Source organism: Anopheles nili, assembly GCF_943737925.1.
Source record: "Anopheles nili chromosome X unlocalized genomic scaffold, idAnoNiliSN_F5_01 X_unloc_14, whole genome shotgun sequence".
Classification (NCBI taxonomy): Eukaryota; Metazoa; Arthropoda; class Insecta; order Diptera; family Culicidae; genus Anopheles; species Anopheles nili.
The window spans coordinates 67,622-95,467 of record NW_026525472.1 but is presented as its reverse complement, the minus strand read 5'-3'; the positions used below and the strand labels follow the sequence as shown (position 1 = coordinate 95,467).

General features: G+C 35.2%; 1 protein-coding gene across 1 annotated transcript; it reads left to right on the top strand.

Annotated features, from left to right (window-relative positions):
• Nucleotides 1-369: 369 nt before the first annotated feature.
• LOC128729453 (mitochondrial glutamate carrier 1-like) lies at nucleotides 370-27,674 on the top strand. Its single transcript, XM_053823040.1, has 8 exons — nucleotides 370-475; nucleotides 1,039-1,109; nucleotides 25,305-25,439; nucleotides 25,890-26,039; nucleotides 26,575-26,698; nucleotides 26,820-27,031; nucleotides 27,089-27,229; nucleotides 27,301-27,674. The coding sequence occupies exons 2-8, from the start codon at nucleotides 1,051-1,053 to the stop codon at nucleotides 27,449-27,451; spliced, it is 972 nt and encodes a 323-aa protein (XP_053679015.1). The 5' UTR covers nucleotides 370-475; nucleotides 1,039-1,050; the 3' UTR covers nucleotides 27,452-27,674.
• Nucleotides 27,675-27,846: the final 172 nt, after the last annotated feature.

Here is a 27,846-nt window from a genome sequence, read left to right as displayed (position 1 = left end):
TGCCATTATCACATAACGCACATCACTAGCTGTATTGTCAGCTGAATTAAGAATAAAAACAAACATTTTCAAAACTAAAACTCTCGTTTTAGTGGAGTCAAACCTATTCAAATCAATCGGTACCAGCAGAATACGAATTATTTTTCTTAACTTATTGTTTTCAATAACACAGTTATGCCCAACTATATTACTTTGATTGTGTGAAATTTATTTAAAGATTAATATGAGAGAAATGATAATATATTTTCAATCGATACATTTGACAACTCTGATCATGCAGGATTCTTGTTGTTTCAAATAAGTCAAAAGGGATAGCAAGATAGCTCAACATATTCGTGTTGTTAAAGCAGTCCCCAGAGCCAATAGCAGGCCGTACAGTGGTGTTTTGCTAAAAATTACGTTTTTGTGTCTGACTAGTGAAATTTATTGAGTGTACAGTACATCTCCCGTAGTGCTCATAACCAGTGTTAACGAAGTAAGCTGTTCGTTCTATAATATAATCACACATACAAACAATAGTATTAAACTTATAGTCAATTGTATTATTAAAATAAAATAGACCGAAATAGTCCGCAGCTGAACGTTTTTAAAAGGAGTTAAAAGAGCTATGATCGATCGGATAAAACGAATCTGTTTTTTGCATGTTATGTAAGGACGCCGGGCACCACATGCTACCTAAATTTGATAAATCAAGACAATTAACGTGCTGAATGTTTCGATCAATTATTGATAATCATTGCTAAGTGATCAGTTTAATCAATGATCAGTGGAAGATATCTTTAATTTTACATAACTAGATTCCGCAAAAAAAAACTAAGAAACCAAGACAATCCTAAATCTTCTTGATAATAAAATGATAAACAATTGATTATCAGGTCTTTTGTGCTGTGTTTATGTTATCAATTGGTATTGAATGACCATATTTAGTGGGCAATTGATAATCAATTTGTTCGATTCGTCTCTTTTCTTGAAATGTGTAACGAATAGTGGAGTGATTGAAGATGATCAGTTGCAATATATGTTTCTTTTCGGTTGTAGGCTTCCTTTATTATGGCCAGCAACAGCAACATTCCATCAGCGAGCGTTGTCAGCAGCTCGAAGCAATTTGCGTAAGTCGTTAGCATTATCAGTATATGTTATTGCCGAGTGAGTGATTTTTACCAGATGCCTTTGTATTCAATCAACATTGATGGGCTATCTAAGGCTGTCGTGGAATATCTTAGCAATGTGTGGTATATGATGATCGTGAATTGAAAAGAGGTTGATAAAGAGGTTTGATGGGCTCGATGATTTATAATCGCGTTTTACTTGACAACAATTCGCTGCTGTTGGATTTAAATTTACAAAAGCAGGTTATTACATCCATCGGAATAATTACATTTACTTTGGATATGAATGATTTATTATATCATGAATAATTATGCATGTGTTGATTTTAATATGATAAAATAATCGTTTGGAAGCCTTACGATTTCGAAAGAAGAGGTCAAGACTTGTCACATTTTTTTATTGTTTTTTTTAAACAATCAAAGAACATAATAAGAGTAAAACAGAGTGAGGTATTTAGTTTGTTTTTTTTTTTTATTTCATTGCATATATTTAACAGTTTAAGTTGACAGAGCAGATCTGCCACACTATCCCGTTCAATTTTTTTATTTTATGCAATTTTGTTTTGATAAATTCTAGAGCAATATTGATTGTAATGCATGTCTCATGAGTCAAAAAGTTGTGCATAATTGAAAAAAAAAATGTTGTGAATTATACTGGGAAATATAACACAAATAGCCGCCAATGTGCTAAGGGAACATTAGGGGCCATTTTTACGAATGCTAGTGCGATACATACATATGTCAATTCTTCTTTCTTGATTTGTATATGCATTCATTCTATTTAATCAATCTCTAACTTTATCTATGAAGATTTCCTATTTTACTACACTGATCCTTTTTCCTTGTTCTTGAAGCAAGGTTATAAAATTGGCTATACCTTTTCAATCTTTCATGGTTATAAATTTGGCTTTACCTTTTCAATCTTTCATGGAATCCTTCTTTAACGAATCTATCCTTGTAAGTATCGTAACTATCACACTACTTCTTCCTGACATCAATATCTTAACAACAGAGAAAATTTAAATCAAATCTTTTTTTCACTCGCCGTTTCAAATCACCATTGCTCTAGACCATTGCTCTAGTCGTACGATCAACCATTTCTAGTCAATATTTTTCAACCTAATTTCTAGTCTGTTTCTCGTCATGTAATTCGCCAAAACTTCTGTCTACACCTGTTCTTTTCATCATTAATCTTGTACCACCTGAACCTTGTTTCGTTATTTTTGGACTCGTCATATTTCTACTTAGCAATGAGCAAAAGTAACGCATTGTTCAAACCTTAGAACCTGACATTGGTTTTTTCTTTTGAAAGTCTCACAGCTAGCACAGAATCAGTTTTTAATCCTTTGAATTTATTGAGACAACATTTTCAACAAACATAATCTTATTATTATTCATACATTGAAGAATATTTTTCAAATTTGTATTAGAACATGCACCGGGAGTGAATGAGTTGAAATATTCCGAAAAGGAAATGCATAGCTCCACTCCTCTGCTCTTAACCGAGCGAACTGCAACCTCTCTATATTTTGTATGGAGTAAGTATGGATTTTTAAAAGATTTTGTTGCCTAATTTCATATTATTCAGACATTATTGATATGTTTGAATGCATTTTTCTACATTCTGAGAAATAGAATTAAAATTTGTTTCTAATTTCATCCATACTTCATATCAAAATAACAACTGTAGAATATGTTTTGTAAAACAGAAAAGTAGGTTCTTCTTAAGCATATTTTTATTCCCTATCGGTGTAGCTATAATATATAACTAGCCGATAAACCCGATTTCATTCGGGTCGACGTAGTTTAAGAACTCATAAAGGAGCATTTTTACGTATGCTTGTTTAATTGAATTTTTGATGTGTATATTTTTTTTCATTTAGTTGTATTCATTTTAAATACGTGATTTCTAACTTCGTCTTTGAATATTTTCTATGTCATTTAATTCACCTTTCGCTGATGCTCTTGACACATCTTATCCAATTGGCTATACCTATATATAAATATCCTGCAATCCTTTTTGAACAAATCTTACCTTTTAGCCATCTTAGCTATCAAGGAAAAAAATGTGTATCAAATCATTTCTTCTCTTGTTGTTTTACAACTACCATTTCTCTTCATAATCTTTGTTTCGTTTGATCAAGCCGTTTTTACCAAACCTTATCTGTTGCATCTTTCACGTCATGAAATTAATAAAACCTATTTTGTATGCCGAGAATTTTCCACTTTCTCTTTCGAAAATCATTTTTTATCCACTATCATTTTTCTTGGATCCGTCATATCAATTTATTTACTTAGCAATGAGGAAAAGTAGCACGTTGTTCCATCCTTAGCGTGTATGACGTTCAAAATCTTTCTAGTTTTCTATCTCTTATTCTTATTTCGTCATCAAGCTGCCTGGAAACAATTTTCCTTTAAATTTCATCTTTATCGCTGTCCCCTTTCAAAACGTCATTCCGAGTTCGTAATCATTACGGTCTGAAATCCATACTGAAATGTATTACACCAACCACATTTCCAACGCAACTCAACACAATTGAAAATTGAATCTTGCTGAATAAGGAATCATTATTAATAACTATACATGGAAAACAATATTTTGAACTTTTAAATTTTAACACGCATGGAAAGAGAATGAGTTGAGCTTCTAAGCGCAGTTTAGTGTCTAAATAAATGGTGGAAGAGAGAAAAGAAGCAGGAAACTGAACTATTTGATGACGTCTTTGCATTTTTGTGATTTTTTGTTATTCTGTGAACGGCAATTCCTTTCCCGTCCATAATGTAAATTTCACTCGTTTTTCAAGCATTTGTATCGCTGGGCGATTTTTGAACATGCCAATAAATTAAGGTTACATCCCCCCATTTCCTCATTAGAGAATATGATACTTTGCTACTTCCTGCATAGACTGTGTTACGGCGTTCATGTAAAGTTGTAGTAAGATTAGGCGATTTTTCGGCCATTTTTTTCCAATATTCCAAATAGGTGTTGTATGCCCTGCCACAAATTTGTTTAAAACCGCACTTTTTTAAATTTTGTCTCATGTCATTCAAATCAGACATGATTGGTTTGCTTGACTATACTTTCCAATATTCTAATAGGAAAATCTTGTATGGGAGCTTTTATTTTCAAAATGTTGTGTAAGAAGAATCATCCTCATCTAAATTCATCCGGACCGAGCTTTATTGCTATGGCCGTATAATTTTTTTGGTGATACAGACAGAAGGTTCTTTGGTCACCCCCATGTGTTTTGCACATGCTCACATGAATCTTTGCCACACTATGAATAATAAGAAGCATTTTTACCATGTTTCAATCGAATTGGTGGCCGAATATGTTTTTTTCAATAATCTTTCGATGTTTGATGAATGGGGAGTGACAACTATTTGGTCCTCGCTTGTAGAACTAAAATTTTGAAACTCATTGTGTTAGGTGATAAAATTGGAGTTGATTTCTACGACGTTTGTACTCCGAACAGAATATGTTATGACGAACAGATATACCAAACCGGGAAACTTATACTTCACCACATATTGTATAGAGAGTTTTAAGAAACTTATACGCAATATTTAAATAAACGAATATTATAGACTTTTCGACGGGTGGTTGTATGGAAGCCCTCCTTTATTGAACCGGTGTGGCCAAAATATTTGATTCTTCTGCAAAATATAAAAAAGCATGTGTGCTAAATTTCGGCCAGATCAGTGTTATATATTCTTAGGTGAATAGTATAGATTTTTAATGGACGGTTGTATGTGAGCTTCCCTTTCTTCCCCACCGGAGTAGCTGACATTTCAGATTCTTTTAAAGAAATGAAAAAGATTCATACACCAGAAATTTCAATCAAATCGATGGTTCTTTGTACTTTTTAGTAATTATTAAAGGTTTGTTAGGCGCTCCCCACCCCCTCCTGCATGCGGGGTTGTATGGGAGCTCCCCTTTTTACCTCACGGAGTGGATGAAGCTTTGAATACTTGGACCAAATGTCCAAATGAACATGTTTGCCAAATTTCAGAAAAACTGGACTCCATTTATAATTTTAAGCGATTATCTCTTTTTGTCTATATATACAATACATATATATTGTCTATATATACAATATATATACAAACATTCAATTTTTATTTATAAGATGATTCCCCTTTATTGAACTGAAATTTTGCCACTTTAGATATAAGGTGATAAAATTTGAGTTTTCGTGAAATTCGTCAAAAGGATGTACCATTGCCTCCTTTTTTCAGAAGTGGCAAGCTTCTACACCATCATATATTATATAGAGAACGATAAGAAACTCGTATGCAAAATTTAGATCGAATCAGAAGTCATTTGTATTTTGAATGGTTTTTTCATTGTTACAGCAGACGGGAATATATGGTAGCCTTCCCTTTAAAACAGCTTGCAAGGGCAGGCCTTGAGGACAGATAGTCTTGGTTTCCTTTTTAAAAAAGTAAAAAAACAGGTTCACTCAAATCGGTTATCATTTGAATTTTGCATAGCCAATCATTGACGAACATATTGTTCAACAACCGGTCAAGGCCTACTGTGCTAAGCTAAGACTTTCTATGACTTAAAAATTTCACGTAGCTGGATAGTCAAGTCCTCCTCAGTCAAGATTCGAGCCCGATGGTATTGTGTGTTTATGCTAAAGCTTCGGGTATCGAGCCCACCCAAATTTAATTTTTTTCAATATAAATACTAATTCTTCCAGTTGTAGAGGGCTACAAGATTGTTCAAACAAAATATGCTTAACATGATGACGCTTAACAAAAATGACGTAAAATAAACAATAACATCCAATCAGCACATAATTCAGCAACCGTAAAGGGCACGTACAGGCATTTTGATACAGAACATTGAATGGTTAAAGTCACATGACCCATTTCGTTGAAGTCACATTAAGCCATTTGTTGGTATTGTTATTTATTTGAGAACGGCCTGGTCGTATTTAGACATTAAGCCATTTTCCTTCTGTAAAAGTAAAGATCTCGTTTTGTAGTTGGCACTCACCATACTAGCCGAATCCATTCCACGTAGGCGCAAGGACAGTCATAAGTTCTATTTTTCTGGCATTTACATCTTCGAAGATACAAAGCTCCAAAGTAAAAAAAGTTTGCCAAACAGCTCAAATTTCAGCCGTTCAGTACGTATACTTCAGCTGACTATTTAGCAGCATTTTTTGGATGGGTGGAATGAAATTCAAAATGGTTTTGAAAATTTTTGGGAAACGCTCTGTAGCACCAAATCTAGTGAACATGACTGTACAGTATTGACCAGAAAGAGCTGTACCATCGAAGCACTGAACTGTTTTATAAACATCAATGTCTGGAATGTAAATTATTTGATGCATAGAAAGTATTTTTCAACCTTTAAATTAAGTATTTTGCAATATTGACATTTACATTTAAACTACTGTTATGGTATGATATTCAGAGTAGGTTGCAGAAAAAATTTAACTTTAAAAGAAAATTAACTTCATCAAATAGTATGATTTTCCTTAGTTTTTATTTCAAATAACATTTTTTTAAATGTTTAATTAAAAGCAAATATACAATTTTTTGTTTAATGAACAACATAACTTTTTGGAAATTTCATTGGTCATACCACTCTTTAAATTCATATGATTGATATGACATCTTTTCTGTATTGTAAACCATTTGGGTTACTTTGGAGATCTAATATACTACCTTTGGTAAAAACTCAGTATATACCCCCCCCCCCTTCATTTTAAGACAGGACCCTGAAAATTGGAGCGCTGCCATGGATACGTCACCCATGGTTTTTGACATGTATAAACAAATGGGTTAGCTCAAAGGTGTCTTGTTTACATGGTAAAGTTAGATACTGTCGAACAAATTTCATCGTTAATATAATTTTTCCCCAGCAGATATTTTGATAAAAATGTATTTAAGTGGGAAGAGGGTGGGGGGGAGTTGTTGAGTGTTTGTGGTTTGTGGGAGGGGCGGTTGTTGGGTTGGGAAGATGGTGATTGATCTTTTGCATAAGCCCCCTCTCCCCAACAACCAATTATATTGCAAATCGGGTTGTTGTTAGGAGGGGAGGAAGGGTTGTTGTGAGAGGGAGCAGCAAATATTTTGGTAAAAATGTATATAAGTGGGAAGGGGTGGGGGTTGTTGAGTGTGTGGGGTGTTTGTGTGAGGGAGGAGTTTGTGGGGTGGGAGGGGGGGGGGGGAGGTGGTTTATATTGTGCAGAAGCCCCCTCTCCCCCAACAACCAATCGAATTGCAAACCAACCAATGCTGTGTGACGAGGGCTTAAATACATGAAAGTCATGGAAAGTTTCCCAAAGACACAATACTAGATTTGTAAAAAAGCACCTTTCTGAACCATAAATTAAGGGTAAGATTTATACTACAAAAAACTGTCCTTTTCATCATGAACTATGCATTATCGGAAGACAGATTTCTTACACAGTTCAAAGGCTAACGTGGGTTCCGATAATTTTGAAATGCCGAGATTTATCCATTCTACACACGTTTGAATACTGATAAGCATCCTCGAAATTACGTCTGATTAAAATAAAAAAGTAGAAACTATATTACTCTAATCAATTTAACTACTGATTTCGTTGTTTTTGCAAGTCATATGATTTTATTTGCTAGTTGAATAAAAGTAAACAATACACTTTTGAGGTAACCTATTTGTTTATATATGTTACCAATTTTCAGGGTCCTGTCAAAAAATGGGGGTGGGGTGGCGGTGTATATATAATGAGTTGTTACCCTACCTTTTTGTTGTAAATTAATATATATTTACGAGTAAACTAATATAATATTGTTGTAAATTAATATATATTTCCATTTAATATATTTTCTCGAGTTACGGGATTTCATTTTTGTTTTTTTAGAACCCTCTGAAAGGAAGTTTTTTTTACATTAAGCAAAAGTATTCAAAGCTTTATCCACCTCCGCGAGATGAAAAGGGGGGCTCCCATACAACCCCCGCGTCTAAAAAATGTATAATTATTACTAAACAATACAAAGAACCACCGCTTTGATTGAAATTCGGGATGCATGTATCTTTTTCAATTTTATAAGAATCCAAATCGTCAAAATACTCCGGTGAGGAAAAAATGGGGCTCCCATACAGCCCTCTATCAAAGAAGGCTATATTATTCACTTAAAAATACAAAACACAGATTTGGTCGAAATTTAGCACAAATGCATGTATTTATATTTTGCAAAAGAATCAAAAATTTCGGTTATATATATATATATATATATATATATATATATATATATATATATATATATATATATATATATATATATATATATATAGGTACATATATATATATATATATATATATATATATATATATATATATATATATATATATATATATATATATATATATATATATATATATATATATATAAATCTATATATATAGGTATATATAGGTATATATATATATAGGTATATATATATATATATATATATATATATATATATATATATATATATATATATATATATATACATATATATATATATATATATATATATATATATATATATATATATAAATACAAAAAACAGATCTGATAGAAATTTAGAACAAATGCATCTATTTATATTTTGCAAAAGAATCAAAAGTTTCGGCAGCCGCGATCAACAAAAAAGGGGGGCTTCTATACAACCACAACAAAGGCGCACACAAAGATAGAACAGAAAAATACAACCACAAAAAGGGCGGCAAAATACAAATGAAGATCGAAATATTGGCAATTCCACAAACATGTTTCTTTTACCTTTTTCGAGCAGAAACTAAAGCTTCAGTTACCCCAAAGAAAAAACGGGCATCTTCTATACCACTCGTTACCCTTATTATGAAACAATATGTAGGTCTGTTAATGGCTGAACAAAATTCAAACGATAACCAATTTGTCTGAACATTTTTTTATAAATCTGTTTGTAAAAAACCAAACCCTCCTGCTCCCTGCATGGTTGAAAAGAAGAGGGTGTCTCCCATATATTCCCTTGCACGGTAATTGAAAATCGTTGTAAATACAAATGACATCTAATTTAACCTAAATATTACGTATGCGTTTCTTTAAACTCTCTATACAATATGTGATGAAGTATAAGTTTCCCGGTTTGGTATATCTTTTCATCATAAAACATTACTTTGAAGTACATATGTCGTCGAAATCAACTAAAATTTGATCACTTAATACAAAGACTTTCAAAATTTCAGTTCTACTAGCAGATAACCAAACGGTTATCCCTCTCCCTCTACCAAACACAGAAACATTTTTGAAAAATACATATGGCTTCCAATTCGATTGAAACACTGTATAAATACTTCTTCCTATTCATAACGCGACGAAGATTCATTTACGCCGGTGGGAAACAAAAGAAGGTTTCCAAAGAACCTGCTGTCTGTATTACCAAAATATAATTCGGTCATAGCAATCTTGGTCCGGATGATTTTAGATGAGGATGATTCTTTTTACACAAAATTTAAAAAACAAGAACTCCCATACGAGCTCTTCCTATTAGAGTATTGGAAAATATGGTCAAGCATAGCAATCATGTCTGATTTAATTGAAATGAGGCAAATTCTTAAAAATGTCCATATTTACTAGAAAATTAGAATGGGGACGTTGGAGCTCTCCCGGTTGGAGACAAATTGGTGGGAGGTCATACAATACCTGTTTGGTATATTGAAAAACAATTGCCCAAAATAACAAATATCGTCTAATTTAACAACAACTTTTAATGTACGTCTATGTAACAAGTAGCAAAATATCATATTCTCCAATGCGGGAACGGCGGTATGCAACCCTTATTTACTGGAATGTTCGAAACTCGCTCAATGATACAAATGTTTTTTGTTTAACCTTTCTAACGAGTGAATTTTACATTATGGACGGGAAAGGAATTTCCGTCTTTCCAGAATAAAAGAAATTCACAAAAATGCAAATACGTCGGCAAACAGTTCAGTTTCCTGCATTTTTTCTCTCTTCTACCGTTTATTTAGACACTAAACTGCAATAAAAAACTCAACTCTTCCTCACTCCTCGCATATCAAAATTTTAAAGTGTAAAATATTTTTCAACATATAGTTGTACATAACGCTATGCCCTTAATCAATAAGATTCAATTTTAAATTGTGTTGAGTTACGTTGGAAATGTGGTTGGTGTAATAAATTTAAATATCGATTTCAGAGCGTAACGATTACGAACTCGGAATGGCGTTTTGAAAGGGAACAGCAATACAGATGAAATATAAAGGAAATGGAAAATTGTTTCCAGGTAGCTTCAGTGACGAAATAAGAATACGAGATAGAAAAGTAGAAAGATTTGATCATCATACATGCTCAGAATTGATAAGAAGGATTCAAGAAAAATGATAATGGATAAAATGGATTTTCGACAGAGTTGAAGTGCAAAACACTATGCATAATAAATAGGTTTTATTAACTTCATGACGTTAAAGATGCAAAAGATAAGGTAGAAAATATTTGGTAAGAACGGGTTGATCATGAAGAGAAATGGTAGCTGTGAAACAACAAGAGAAGAAAGGATTTGATATAAAATCCTTTCCTTGATAGCTAAGATGGTTAAAACGGTAGATGTGTTAAAAAAGGAGTGCAGGACAGTTTGAAAAAGCAAGGTATAGCCAATTGGATAAGATGTTTCAAGAGCAACAAAGAAAGATTAATTAAATGAAATAGAAAACCTTAGAATTCGAAGCTAGGAATCACGTAAAAAAATTCATACAACTAAATGAGAAAAAAATATACATACCAAAAATTGAATTACACCAGTATACGTAAAAATGACCCTTTATGTTTCCTTAAACTATGTCGACCCGAATGAAATCGGGTTTATCAGCTAGTGATAACTAAAACAGTAACTATATCTGCAATTGAACTCTTAATTGTTATCATAGGTACGTTACTCCAATAAATTACATACATCATGCACATTTGGTGTATAAATAAATCAGAACTTTCATGCACATGCACATTTGGTGTATAAATAATACCTAATCTGGCTGCATAGCAGAATAAGCAAGGGCGTCAGGTAACTGGCCTAAACTCCGCTATACGATAACTAAAACAGTAACTATATCTGCAATTGAACTCTTAATTGTTTTCATAGGTACGTTACTCCAATAAATTACATACATCATGCACATTTGGTGTATAAATAAATCATAACTTTCATGCACATGCACATTTGGTGTATAAATAATACCTAATCTGGCTGCATAGCAGAATAAGCAAGGGCGTCAGGTAACTGGCCTAAACTCCGCGAACTGTGTATCATTGTACGTACGAAAGCGGAAACTCATCCGGCTATGAAGCCCCATGAAGTGCCGAATATGCTGTCGGATACTGAGACTAAGTACGAAGGAACAAAAAAGATAAGGCTCAATGGAGAAACAGCGTATTAGTTCACGACAACACGACCATTCGATTGTAGGGTCCAAACTCTCTGTGAGTTTTTCAACGACGCGTTTTTTTGGTGTATCTATATATATGTCGGTGTATTCGACTATGATGTATAGAGGAAAAATATAAACTAAAAGGTTGTTGAGCTATAGGACAGACTGGACATGCTAACATTAGCGACATCCGACAGGGTGCGATGGATAATGCATGCTTTTTGGAAGCCGGATTCGAGATTCACCTGCAAGGTGTTTGACAATGAACGTCAGTTCAGAACCAGGCGCAGAGGAACATAGCAATTGTGATGGCTGAAGCAGATATGTCAATGCGAAGCTGCGACGAGGAACCTAGCAAACTGTAGGGCTATTATTGAACAGGATATGTCACCAGGTCGTGCTGAATCAATTTGCAATTCACGGCAAAGTGTGCTTTTGCGCTTAATGAAGCACTGAATTTGAATTTTGCAAGTACAGTTGCGCGTCATAAAACAAATACAAACGTTAAGCAACTGATTGGTGTGGAGTGATTCTAACGTTTGAATGCTCTAAGACACGCTTTGCTCTCATGGGCTAAATTCTGGGCTAAACATGCTGTTACTAAAAAATTACACTGTGACTTTGAGTGGACTCGCAGCGTTGCTGTTGAGTGGAGATAGTACGGTATAGTCAAAATGTCTTCAAACGTTGTTGACTGTGGGACATGCAGCTTCCACAATACCATAATTAAGGGATCAAGAAGAGTTTGATCAATTTGTGTTACTAGAATTTACATCTGTAGAAAACAATTCTAACTGGAACAGCCCGGGTCTATACCGTACGACCATCACAAGTGCGACTTCTCATTGGAAGAAATTGTCCCATTCTATAATTTTATTAGTTTTCCGAACTACGCAGTTTTTGTTTGAAGAACTATATTTTCGTCAGTTAACTTGATGCTATTGACGTCAAGCACACGGTACTGACGTGTCGGTCGATGTTCTGATGAACCCAGAACAGGAAGAGCAGATGCTTTTAGTATTTATGTATCTGCACTGACTCAACAGGGTCTGTATTTTTTTTGCATCGTTCCGTAACGAGAACCTCCCTTTTTCAGGCATACACAAGCATTCGAGAATATCATGCAAATACGCCCTCCTGCAACCGGGCCAAATTTTACCTAGTCTATATATAAACGTTCTCTTGGGAGACAGTTCGCGTAACGCTGTACGAGAGAGACGGCAGATTACGACAGCGAGAGCGAATGTAAAATCAAAACAACGAATGTAAAATTCATACAATAAAGTTCAATCAAGCATGCAGGTCAGTAAGCAACAGAGCGAAATAGTGAGTGCGTGAGTTTCGCCGTATGGTATGTGGGAAAGAGAGATGAAGTGATATTCTAGGCATATCCTTAAGCTTTTTGTCTTTTTCACGCTCCGTTCATGTTGGACTTCTTCGCATTTCATTACCAGGGTGATGATCGATGGTTTCTGTTGTTCTTCGTGCAGTGCGTTAGGAATGCTACCGATCAAGAAGTATATCTGGCAAATATCTAACTTTATTTTAGATTCTCACGCTACCAATGTACATAGAACTCATTCCTCTTCGCAATAGCACACAAAACAAAGAATGCAGCGATTGTGTTTTTCAAACGAAGCAAAAACATTTAATCGTAAAAGAAATAACCAACAGATGATGCACAAATACGATCTACCATACCGAATCACTGCGATCAAATAGCATACCAACACACATAGCTAAATATGCCTTTCCTTATGTATAACACAGTTATCGCGATCACATTAGTAATCGATAACTAAACCATTAATAAAAACTGTAATGAAACTCTTAATTGTTACCATAGCTACATTAGTCAAATAAACTGCATACATAATGCACGTTTTTTATGTAAATAAAACCTTGTTAAACCTGGATAAGGGAACAAAATAAGCAGGTGTGTCAAGCAAAGTAAAATCTTGGCATTCTCAATTTAATATTTTTGAGCGCTCCCTACCCAAGGAAAACGCTCAAAGGCTTCCAACGTTCCAATGAGTAAATGTTTTAATTTTGTATAGATCGACTGGATAAATTACCTGAGTCCAAAATGTATTTGACCTACATTTCGCAAACTATGCGCAAACTGTGTATCGTTGTAAGTAAAAAAGCGGAAACTCATCCGGGTTTTGGAAGCCCTCATGATTTTTCGAATATGCTGTCGGATACTATGTCGAAGTACTAAGGAACAAAAAAGATAAGGCTCGATTGAGAATCAGTGTATTAGTTCACGACGACTTGAGTCCTGAACCAATCGATTCAACAATCCAAACTCTTTTTGAGCGACGCTTTCTCCGGTGTATCTATGTTGGTGTACTCTAGCATGACGTATGGAGAAGAAATATAAACTACAAGGTTATTGAGCTGAATGGCAGACCAGACATCCTAATGTTGGCGATATCCGACAGGATGCAATGTATGGAGCATGTGAAACAATGCGACAATGTGAAACAAAACAGAGTGCAGTGTACAACACTATCAGGGTAACGGGCATTTTTTTACATTTTATACCAGGGTAGAATGGTACTGAAACCTCATTTTTTAAAACTCTGGGCAAAACGTTCTTACTTACTTATCAGGCGCTACAACCGCTTGGCGGTCTTGGCCTGCTCCAGGAGAAACCGGAACCGCTCGCGGTCGAGCGCCGTCGTCTGTCAATCGTTGATCCCGGCCTTTTTGGCGGACGCATCCACGCCATCACTCCATCTCAGTTTGGGCCTACCACGCCTCCTCTGTCCATGTGGGCAGCCTAAAAGGACTTTACGGGCTGGGTCGTCCGGTGCCATTCTAATGACATGACCAGCCCACCGGAGCCTGGCGAGCCTAATTCGCTGCACGACAGTGAGGCTATCGTACAGTTCGTAGAGCTCGTCATTGTATCGGCTCCTCCATTGTCCTTCCACATATACGGGGCCAAAAATCCTTCTGAGCATCTTCCTCTCGAACGCGGCTAAGAGGGTTTCGTCAGTTTTGGACAAGGTCCATGTCTCAGAGGCGTATGTGAGTACTGGAACTATGAGTGTTTTATATAGTTCCAGCTTCAGCCGTCGCGACAGGTATTTTGAGTGGAGAAGTTTCCTCAGGCTGTAGTATGACCGGTTGGCTGCCAGCACCCTTGCGCGTAATTCAACTTCTATGCTACTGTTGGTGCTGACTTTTGACCCAAGATAGGTGAAGTTTTGGACGACCTCAAAGGTTCGCTCACCTATCTGTACGTCACCCCTGCGTAGACTCGCATTAGTATTTGTTAGCAGGGCCGCTGATGGTGCCACCATCATTTTGGTTTTTGCCTCGTTAATCTCCAAACCGAGGTTCTCAGCCGCCTACTCAATCCGTTTGTAAGCCTCTGCTACATAGGAGAGCCGCAAACCAATGATGTCTATGTCATCAGCGTATGCCAGAATCTGGATTGACTTGTAGAAGATGGTCCCCGAGGTTTCCACTCCTGAGTCTCGGAAGGCCCTCTCTAGCGCCAGGTTGAAAAGGAGACAGGCAAGCCCATCGCCCTGGCGCAGACCCTTGGTGGTAGCAAAGGGCCTTGAGAGTTTTCCATCCACCATCACCTGGCATGTGACGTTGGTCATGGTCATTTTAAGAAGCCTGGTAAGCTTGGCCGGGATTCCAAAAGAGCTCATTGCGTCGTAAAGTTTTACCCTAGCTATGCTCTCGTATGCGGCTTTGAAGTCTATGAAGAGATGGAAAGATTTGAGCTGTTGCTCCGCCTTCTTCTCCAAGATCTGCCGCATGGTGAAGATCTGGTCAGCGGTTGATTTTCCTCTTCGGAATCCCCTCTGATAGTTTCCCACTATCTCTTCTACGAATGGGACAAGTCTCTCTTGCAAGACTAAGGAGAAGTTCTTATAGGCAGTATTCAACACCGTAATACCCCTGTAAATGCTGCACTGTAGCCTGTCTCCTTTCTTGTATATGGGATAGATGACACCAAGATTCCAATCACAAGGTATCGATTCGCTATCCCACACCTCAGTAATTATTTGATGAATTTCGCGTTCAAGTGCTGCACCTCCGTTTTTGATCAGTTCGGCTGATATTCCGTCGGTGCCGGGTGCTTTATTATTGTTCAATCGACGGATTGCTTTTCGGGTTTCGTCCATGCTAGGTGGCAGTAGCATGATATCATCCGCTAGTGGAGCCTCTTTAGTAATTCATCAAAATACTGAGCCCATCGCGAGAGGATCTCTGGCTGGTAGCTGACCAGATTTCCATCCTTATTTCGACAACAGGTCACCTTAGGTATAAAGGTTTTTCGATGACCTGCTATCTCTTGGTAAAACTTTTTTCCTGGGCCGTATCGCACTCAGATTCCGTGGAGCTCCTGCACTCGTTGTTCTTCCCACTGATGTTTCTTGGTGCGGTGTAATCTTTTTTCTTCTTGTCTGAGCCGTATGTAATTCTCTGCGCATGCCCGCGTTCTATGCCGCTGCTGCATTGCTCGGTATGCGCAGTTCTTACGTTCCGTCACAAGTCTACATTCGTCGTCGAACCAGCCAGATTTGGTGTTGCCCCGACGTGGTGGTAGTGTGGATTTTGCACAGTTCAATATCTTTGTTTTTAGAGCGCTCCACCGTTCGCTCGTAGTGTTGTATGGAGTTGCTGGTAATAGAGACTCACCTAAAGCGGATTCGAATGCCTGTTGGACTTTAGCGTCCTTTAGGGAGTCCGTGTTGAGCCGGGCCTGCATTTTTCCCTCATCCCCTTTGTTACGGGGACGGGCGATTCTGCAACGTATCACTAAGCCAACCAGATAGTGATCGGAATCGATGTTGGCTCCTCTATAGGTTCTGACGTTTAACAGGCTCGACTGTCTTCGGCGGCTTATCAGCACGTGATCGATCTGGTTGGAGGTGGCTCCATCTGGGGACACCCAAGTAACTTTGTGGATGTCCCGACGCGCAAACTTGGTACTTCCCACAACCAGATTACTTGCTGCTGCAAGTTGGACCAATCTATAACCATTGTCATTACTGTGCTCATGTAGAATGTGATCACCAATGTATTGGCGGTACATTGGCTCCCTACCGACTTTTGCATTGAAGTCCCCCAAGATGATTTTGAGGTCATGCTTAGGGCACTTATCAATGATTTTTGCGAGGCGGCCGTAGAAAAGGTCCTTCTCCTCTTCGTCTTTGTCTTCGGTAGTGGCGTGAACGTTTATGAGGCTGATGTTGAAGAATTTGCCTCGCATGCGCAGGGTGCATAGCCTATCGTCTATAGCCTTGAAGTCGATGACCTCGGATTTCAGCCGCGGACCCACGGCGAAACCCGTTCCGAGCATATGGTGGCGGTCGTGGCAGCTGTAGTACAAGTGGTACCGTTTTTCACCACGTCTGCTTAGCACACCATTCCCTAGCCATCGTAGTTCTTGTAGTGCTACAAGGTCCATGTTCAGTGTGGCTAGGGCGTCATCTAGTTGCTTCAAGGCTCCGGCTCTGTGCAGAGTGCGTACGTTCCATGAGCCCATTATCAATGTCCGGGGGTGTTGCAGGGGTCGGTTGCCGTTGAGTCCAGTTCGAAAATTCTCCGTTTTGCTTTCCGTAGTCGTATTCTTACTCGAGGCAGGCCCCGCGTGACTGGCCCCGCGCTCGAGCCCCCAGTACCTCTGGAGGGTCTCGGGACAGTTTAGTTTAGTGTCTGGCTGTCCCCCGACGTTCAGACAGCCCGGTTACCCGCACTGCCCACCCCCCTCCTGTTTAGCCATGCGCCACCATCCGCCCAAGGGGTTGGAACCAGCCCGTTTACCCAAGCTTAGATATACGATGATACATGTTAACCGCTCTGCACGTCGGGGACGTGACGGAATAGGAGTTGGAAAGGAGAGCCTGTGTAGCCTTCTAGAGGCGTCGGATCCTAACCCATTAACAGAGCGGGGCAAAACGTTCTGCTACTCAAAATCTGCACTGTGATTTTGAGTGAACTCGCGGCGTTCGTTTTGGCGTTTTGTTGATTCGCGAAAGCGCTTTAATTCTTTGCACAATGAAATGTTCTAGAACAGTACCAAAACCTTTGGTTCTGAAGCCATCTGCTCTATTTTTATGTACCATTTTTCGAGTGTATTTGTCGAGCCTTGTGCGAGCAACTCTAGCCTAGAATCAGGTCTGGTATACACACCGGAGAATGTTGTTGATGATACTATACCGATTTCCGATTGAAGTTTTCTTTTTCTCCGGGGCCAGATAGCATTCCATCTGCGGTACTTATTCGCTGTCGAGCAGCCCTTTCTTCTCCACTCACTTGTTTGTTTAAACACTCTCTAATTTCGGGAGTGTTTCATGCTGCTTGGTGCCATAGCTATCTTTTACCCATTTTTAAACAGGGGATCGGTCTAATATTGCTAACTATCGTGGTGTTTCTATTGGAAGTCCTTGCAGTAAGGTTATGGAAATGGTTATTCACTTAGTGGCTGCGTCCAGCGTGAATTCGTGGATCAGTCCCTCGCAACATGGATTAATGCCAAATAGATCTACTGTTACTAACCTTATGCAATTTTTGTTCTCCACGCTTGTTTGGATAATAGATTGCAGGTGGACGCAAGGTGGCTTAGTTGGTTACTTGGTTGAAGTGGTTTCTTTGCTTTCGTTCTTGTCAAGTTAAGCTTGGTTCTGTCCTGTCTAGTGAATTTCGTTGTCCCTCCAGTGTGCCCCAAGAGAGTGTTTTGTCTCCACTACTTTTTTTGTTATTTCTAAATGATGTTTCTAATGTTTTGCCTGCCTCCGGTCATCTACTTTTTGCTGACGATTTAAAAATTTTTCTTCCTGTATCTGGGTATAACGATAGCGTTATCCTTAAAAACTACCTAGATTCCTTGACCAAGTGCTTTTCGGCAAATTATCTCTTGCTTCGCGTAGAGAAATGCGTTGTTTTGTCCTTCTCGAGGTCAGCTAAGAAAATCCCTATTTTTAACTATTCAATCAACTCGTTGGTTCTAAATCGTGTTGCCTCGTTTAAGGATCTAGGTGTAATTTTGGATGATAAGTTAACCTTTTAGCAAGCATATAATTTCAGTGCTCAGTCTCGCGGATAAAGCTATGGGACTAATCCGTAGCCTTACTCAAGACATTTCTAATCCTTTTTGTCTCAGAGCACTGTTTTGTTGTTTAGTTCTATCTACCCTTGAGTACGCAAGCGTAATTTAGAGAGACTCTGGTGGAATAATGAATGCAAAAATTGAGCGAGTTCGGCGTTATTTTACTAGATTGGCTTTGCGTCGTTTTCTAGGACGTAATGCATCAGCTCTGCCGTCTTATCTGCTCCGGTAACGTTTTTTGAGTATAGTGTCTTTCAAGGATTGCTTTTGGGTTGTGTTGACGCGCCATATCTCCTGTCACATGTTCCCTTTTACATTCTCTGCCATTCCTTGCGTCCTCGTTCCCTCTTAGAGATTCCGTCGTACTCGCTATGGATCTCTTGAGCCTTTTCTGTGCTGTCTTCGTAGTTTTAATGAAAACTATGTTCACTTTGATTTCAACACTCCTCTATTATTTATTTATTTACTTAGTTAATGTTTTTTTATCATTGGTATTATTTTTTGTTTTTTCATGAATCTTTCTCGTTCGTATTGAATGTCATGCTATCATAATCTGTTACGTTAGGAAATGTTGCTGCGTTAATATTGTTTGGGTTTGTCCATGAGTATGTAACCTAGTCAGCCTGGGATAAGGCTCTCTGCGGCTTTTGGGAGGAAATGCCTTTCAGCTCACAAATAATTGTTCAAATCTAAATACGGCCAGGCCGCTCTTAAATAACAATAACAATGAATATGTATAGCATTTATGGCGAACATATAGCAATTAATAAATACATCAAGACGATTGTGCCTTTGTAGGGTTTTTGGCCCTGGATAGGTTTTGTTTGTTTATCCTTAATCCAAGGTTCTCTAATGTCTGTTTAATCTGTTCGAATGCTACGTACACGAGTTACAAGCTAATGATACTTATTGAATGATTGACATGTACAAGACGGTCCAAGATATTTTATATCCTGAATCTCAGGCGGCTCTCTCTAACACTATGTTGTAGCAGAAACAAAGCAGCACATTGAAATTCCAAAAACTCTCCTTGAATCGTAAAGTTTTAACCTGATTATGCTATCATATGCGACTTTGTTTTAGTTGTTGATTCTAAATCCGATATTCTCTTTTGAAAGTAATATAGTTAACTCCGAAAATACAGACTTTTATCATTTATATCGTTGAGGATATAAAGCTTCAAAGTTAAAAATGATTTTTCAAAAAGTTCAACTTTTATTGGCTTACAACCAATCATTTGTTTCATTGGTAAATTGGTTATTTTATTAGAATTTTAAAGTTTAAAACGGATATATCATACCTTAAAAGAAACATAACTGTTTTTAAATAAATAAAGGCTTTAAATAAAAATAAGGCATAAATTTGAGTTTTTATGTCAGTACACCTGTTTAGGCTATAGTTAAAGAAAAACTTTGATAAATCATGTTTGTTAAATTCAGTACTTTATAATCATCAACGACTGGAATGTAGTTTTTTTCCAATCGTAGAAAGTAATTTTTTACTCTTTCTAAAAAATACTTTGCCATATGTACATTTTCATTTACACTGACACTTTATTGACTATAATACTTCTTTGAATAGTATGAGCTTCCGTAGTGTTTTATGTCAGTATGTTCTCTTTTTGCTTTATATGTATGTACTATTATATTTTAATTCAACAACATGGCTTTTTGCATATTTCATTGGTGCATATCATTAATGTTTTTGCTGTTTTATAACTTGTCTTGGTTGCATTGCATTGCAAATCTAATATAGCGCTTTTTCAATTTAAACTAGTATATAATACCACTTTGTTATTATAAACTAGCTGATAAACCCGATTTCATTCGGGTCGACATAGTTTAAGGAAACATAAAAGGGGAATTTTTACGTATGCTTGTGTAATTCAATTTTTGATGTGTATATTTTTTTTCAATAAGTTGTGTTCATTCTATATAGTGATTTCTAGCTTAGTCTATGAATGTTTTCTATGTAATTTAATTCACCTTTCGCTGTTGTTCTTGGCACATCTTATCCAATTGGCTATACCTTGCTTTTTAAAACTGTCCTGCACTGCTTTTTTAACAAATTTACTGTTTTAACCATCTTAGCTATCAAGGAAAGGATTTTATATCAAATCCTTTCTTCTCTTGTTGTTTCACAACTACCATTTTTCTTCATAATCTTTGTTTCGTATGATCAACCCGTTGTTACCGAAAAATTTTCTACCTTATCTTTCGCATCTTTAACGTCATGAAGTTAATAAAACCTATTTATTATGCATAGTGTTTTGCACTTCAACTCTTTCGAAAATCCATTTTATCCATTATCATTTTTCTTGAATCCTGCTTATCAATTCTGAGCATGTATGATGATCAAATCTTTCTACTTTTCTATCTCGTATTCTTATTTCGTCACTGAAGCTACCTGGAAACAATTTTCCATTTCCTTTATATTTCATCTGTATTGCTGTTCCCTTTCAAAACGCCATTCCGAGTTTGTAATCATTACGCTCTGAAATCGATATTTAAATTTATTACACCAACCACATTTCCAACGCTACTCAACCCAATTGAATCTTACTGAGTAAGGGCATAGCGCTATGTGTTGCAAAGTATTTTACACTTTTAAATTTTAACATGCATGGGACGAAAATGAGTTAATTTTCTAAGCCCAGCTTAGTGTCTGAATAAGTGTTTGAAGAGAGAAAAGTTGCAGGAAACTGAACTGTTTGTTGACGTCTTCGCATTTATGTGAATTTTTTATATTCTGGAAAAACGGAAATTCCTTTCCCGTCCATAATGTAAAATTCACTCGTTGGAAAGGTTAAACAAAAAACATTTGTATCGTTGAGCGAGTTTCGAACATTCTAATAAATAAGGGTTGCATACCGCCGTTTCGCATTGGAGAATATGATATTTTGCTACTTGTTGCATAGACTGTGTTAAGGCGTACATGAAAAGTTGTTGTTAAATTAGACGATATTTGTTATATTGGGCATTTTTTATTCCAATTTTCTGAATAGGTATTGTATGCCCCCCACCAATTTGCTTCCACCCGGGAGAGATGCAACGTCACCATTCTAATTTTCTAGTAAATATGGACATTTTTAAGGAATTTGCCTCAGTTCAATTAAATCAGACATGATTGCTATGCTTGACCATATTTTCCAATACTCTAATAGGAAGAGCTTGTATGGGAGTTCTTGTTTTTTAAATTTTGTGTAAGAAGAATTATCCTCACCTAAAATCATCCGGACCAAGCTTTATTGCTGTGACCGAATTATTTTCTTTGTGATACCGACAGCAGGTTCTTTGGAAACCTTCCAAAGCATTTCGCACTGGCGTAAATGAATTTTCGTCGCGTTATGAATAGGAAGAAGCATTTGTACCGTGTTTCAATCGAATTGGAAGCCATATGTATTTTTCAATAACTTTTCTGTGTTTGGTAGAGGGAGAGGGTTATCCGCTTGTAGAACTGGAATTTTGAAAGTCTTTGTATTAAGTGATCAAATTTTAGTTGATTTCGACGACATATGTACTTCACAGTCATATTTTATGATGAAAAGATATACCAAACCGGGAAACTTATACTTCATCACATATTGTATAGAGAGTTTTAAGAAATGCATACGCAATATTTAGGATAAATCAATGTCATTTGTATTCAACGATTTTCAATTACTGTGAAAGGGAATGTATGGAAGACCCCCTACTCTTTTATCCACTGAGGGGGCAGGAGGGTTAGGCTTTTTACAAACAGATTTAAAAAAACATGTTCAGATTGGTCATTTGTCAAAAAACATGTTCAGAAATTGGTCATCGTTTGAATTTTGTATAGCAATTAACAGACCTACATATTATTTCATAATAAGGGCAGCAAATGGTATAGAAGATGCCCGTGTTTTCTTCGGGTAACTGAAGCTTTAGTTTCTGCTCGAAAAGTTAAAAGAAACATGTTTGTCGAATTGCGGATATTTCGTTCTTCATTTGTATTTTGCCCCCCTTTTTTTGGTTGTGTTTTTGTGTTGTATTTTTGCCCCCTTTTTTGTGGTTGTATAGAAGCCCTTCCTTTTTTCTTGATCGGGGCTGCCGAAACTTTTGATTCTTTTGCAAAATATAAATAGATGCATTTGTGCTAAATTTCTACCAGATCTGTTTTTTGTATTTATATATATATATATATATATATATATATATATATATATATATATATATATATATATATATATATATATATATATATATATATATATATATATAAATATATATATATTTATAAATATATTTATATATATATATATATATATATATATATATATATATACATATATATATATATATATATATATATATATATATATATATATATATATGTATATATATATATATATATATATATATATATATATATATATATATATATATATATATGTATATATATATATATATATATATATATATATATATATATATATATATATATATATATATATATATATAGATATATATATATATATATATATATATATATATATATATATATATATATATATACATATATATATATATATATATATATATATATATATATATATATATATATATATATATATATATATATATATATATATATATATATATATATATATATATATATATATATATAATATATATATATATATATATATATATATATATATATATATATGTATATATATATATATATGTATATATATATATATATATATATATATATATATATATATATATATATATATATATATATATATATATATATATATATATATATATATATATATATATATATATATATATATATGTATATATGTATATATACATACAAACATATACATACAAACATTTATTTTTATTTATAAGATTTGTTAGACGACCTCCTTCCCACTAACCACCCCCCCTCTCCTTCCCCAATGGGGCTGTTGTATGGGAGCCATCATTTTTACGTCGCGGGAGTTGGTGGAGCTTTGAATACTTTTGCCGAATGTAAAAAGAAGCATGTTTGCCGAATTTCAGCCAATTTAGACATCATTTACAGTTTAAAGCCAATAATATTCACTTTCCGTGGGGGGGGGGGTGAGTTGTATGCGAGCCCCCCTTCGTTGTTCATTGAGGAGGCTGAAATTTCGCCAGTATTAGTTTCAAGTAATGAATATATATATATATATATATATATATATATATATATATATATATATATATTTATATATATATATATATATATATATATATATATATATATATATATATATATATATATATATATATATATATATATATATATATATATATATATATATATATATATATATATATATATATATATATATATATATGTATATATATTTATTAATATATGTTTATATATATATATATATATATATATATATATATATATATATATATATATATATATATATATATATATATATATATATATATATATATATATATATATATATATATATATATATATATATATATATATATATAGATATGTATATATATATATATATATATATATATATATATATATATATATATATATATATATATATATATATATATATATATATATATATATATATATATATATATATATATATACAAACATTAATTTTTATTTCTAAGTCATAGGATTGCATTATGTAAAAAACACAAAACATATTTCAAACATATCTTTATCATGAAATAATTGTAAGAAGTGCGAATAACACAATAACGCAATCACTAATGAATCTTACCGAAAAATTCATTAGAAAAGAATTGAAGATAACTACTGTTGCCAAATCTAAACTACTAACAAAACTAAAATCCAAACTCGGGTATTCGTATGTCTTGAGCAATCTTTACTTTTTAATCGATAGCTAAAACAACCTCTTTCTCCTCCAAGTGCTGATGTTAAAAAGTACCGCTAATCTCGCAAGCTGCTCGTCGACCTGTTCCTATTTCGACCTTTGCCCCCTGGTAACGACCGCTCTCGGTCTTTCCGAAGCCGAGTCCTTAACAGCGCCCCCTAGCGTCTAGTCCTACTGAGAGGCGCCGAAGTGTTCACCTTGATCCGCGTGTCGAGCCGTCGCCAAAATCATTCTTGTCGAATAAGACAAGTCGTTCTTGTGCGACAAGCGAGAAGATCTTATTGGCGGTATTCAGCATTGTAATACTCCTGCAGTTGTTGTATTGCAACCTATCTTATTTCATGTATATGCCCTAGACTTAGGTACGCAACTTCATATTTGATACCAACGATTTGATTGGTTTTTTAAAATGAGAACTGTACTGACGCCACTTTGCAATTTCTTTAAGATATTTTTGAAGTCATACTTGGACACTGGTTAATATCTTTTGCAAGAGGGCTATAGAACAGGTCATCCAACTCTTTCTCTTTACCTTCAATAAGGACTTGAACCTTTGCGGTAGGATAATTGGCTCTGTGCTCATGTTCGCGTACCACGGCAAAGTATCGTACCAATTTTGCTTATCCTCGGACAATTCTGCCGATCTCCAGGCATCATCGTTTGTATTTTGCATCGTTTAATATATAATACTTTAATTAGGTAGATACCACAAAAGCCTTCATGTTTGGAGAGAAAAAAAATGTATTAAATTTTTTCAATCTTTTTTTATGTTTTAAAGCAATATTAATGTTTATGTTGTAAATTTCTGTTTCGAATTATTCTAGATTGTTGCCCAAAATTATAAATGGTGGCATTGCTGGCATCATCGGCGTATCATGTGTTTTTCCTTTAGATCTTGTAAAAACCCGTTTGCAAAATCAGCAAGTAGGACCTAAAGGAGAGAAAATGTACCATTCCATGTAAGTAAAAGTTATGGCAACCGCTAAAAATAAAAATATATATTGGCTTGCTTGCAATTGGATTGAGTAACGCACGTACTGTGAATATTATTATAACAAAAAAAACTATAACACTGTCACATCGGTTGTTTGCCTGTGATTTTGAAAGCGTACCTTCCGACAAACTAAATCCACGTAAAAGTTCATGAAACAATGCGCAAATTGTTATTGTTATTTATTTAAGAACGGCCTGGCCGTATTTAAATTGGAATAATTATTTGTGAGCTGAAAGGTATTTCCTCCCATCAGCCGCAGATAGCAGGCTGACTCGGTTAACAATGCGCAAATAACAGCATCACTTTCTTGTTATTATAACTTTATAGAATTCTAAATTGCATTATTTCAAAACAGTATGCATGGCATGGAAAATGTGAATAATATTATGTATCTAATTTGTTTGTCATATTTTAGGCTTGACTGTTTTAGAAAAACTTATCGTGCCGAAGGCTACTTTGGCATGTATCGTGGTTCTGCTGTAAACATTTTACTGATTACACCCGAAAAAGCTATAAAGTTAGCAGCAAACGACTATTTCCGCCATCATCTAACCACCTCCAATGGGTAAGTTTGTAAAGCTAAAACAGTACACCGCCAGAAAAGTAGAAAAAATTGGAAAAACTGTGAAAAATTGTTAACAGTGTCAGTTTTCATTTACTCCTTAATGTGTATAATTTGTAACAGAGGATTGAAAAGATTATTTTTTTCTGTTATTGTGCGTACATGGTTTTTTATATACTTGTACTCATGGTATCTTTACGTCGCATAATTGGATGCGCTACATGTACCCCTCAAAATATGTATCGTAATGGATTCTTGTAAATCATAAATGCGAGCGATTTAGGGAAAGAGTAATATGTGGTTGTGTGCATACGTATTATATATCGTATAAACGCAAGAATCGATATGTGCTAGTTAAGTTTTGTCATTACTGATAAAGTCGACGAGATAAGTCGAAAGCAACCCATTGAAGAAATTGAATTTATTTTTCTTGAATCACAATCGATTGTATAGATTTAGGTTAATTTTGAATGCAATATCGTTTCTGATTGATTGAAATATTTCGATAATTATTCGATTTATCTTTGCGTTGCATTAGAACTTTGCCTATTACTCGTCAAATGGCAGCAGGTGGGTTAGCAGGATTATGTCAAATTGTAATAACCACCCCAATGGAGCTATTAAAAATTCAAATGCAAGATGCAGGTCGAGTTGCAGCACAGGTATGTGATTTGTATTGTGATTATGATAAGATGTTTATGTTACAATATTAGTTTATAAAAAGAAACTTGGTAATTAAAACCTAATTCTGTAATTATTTTTTTTTCGTTGTTGACTCTGAAGGCAAAGGAACTTGGCAAATCATTGCCAAAAGTTTCGGCAACCTCTATAGCGATGGAACTAATCCGTACGAAAGGTATCACAGGACTTTACAAAGGAACGGGTGCTACGATGTTACGTGATGTATCGTTTTCCATTGTGTACTTCCCATTGTTCGCTACGCTTAATGCCCTTGGTCCTCGGCGAGACGATGGAAGTAATGAGGCTGTTTTTTGGTAAATAGTTGTCATTTATCTCTAGTTCATTATAACAAATGAAAATTTTCTTCATAGGTGTTCATTTTTGAGTGGTTGTGCTGCCGGTTCAATGGCAGCACTGGCAGTAAATCCATTCGATGTTATTAAGACGCGTCTTCAAGCGATAAAGAAGGTCGAAGGGGAAATGCAATTCAATGGGGTTGCAGATTGCATCGGGTATGATGTTGAATTCGATTTTTTTATCGTTTCATTTCTAAAATAATCTGTTTCTTTTTTTATACTTTTAGTAAAACTTTAAAGCATGAAGGTGTAACTGCCTTTTTCAAAGGAGGACTGTGCCGTATGATTGTAATTGCACCTCTTTTTGGTATAGCACAAATGGTATACTTCTTAGGTGTTGCCGAAGCTATTCTTGGAATGAAATCCGGTAACAAATAAATCTGTTTCTAACGTGTTGAATGTTTTTGAGCGTGAAATAGTTGTTGTCGATCATCTCAACATACCAACTTTTTGATGATAAAGCAAAATAGATTGGAAAATAACATAATCACTTTGCATACATTAATTACAATGTTTATTAATATTGACCAACAATTTTTAGGAACTTGAACATACAAGCCCTCGAGAGTGCAGAGTTTTTTTTAACCTATGTAAATTGTTTAATAGCTCATCTTTCGTGAAATGCAAAATGTATTGTGTTTTTTTGCTTTGATGTTTGCTGTAAAGGTGTTGTGTTGTTTTTTTTATTCTAATATTTTTCTGTGCAACATTTAAAACATATGTTTCAGTGTTGAATTGTTCAAAAATAAAATTTTTGAACATTGGTTTTGAGT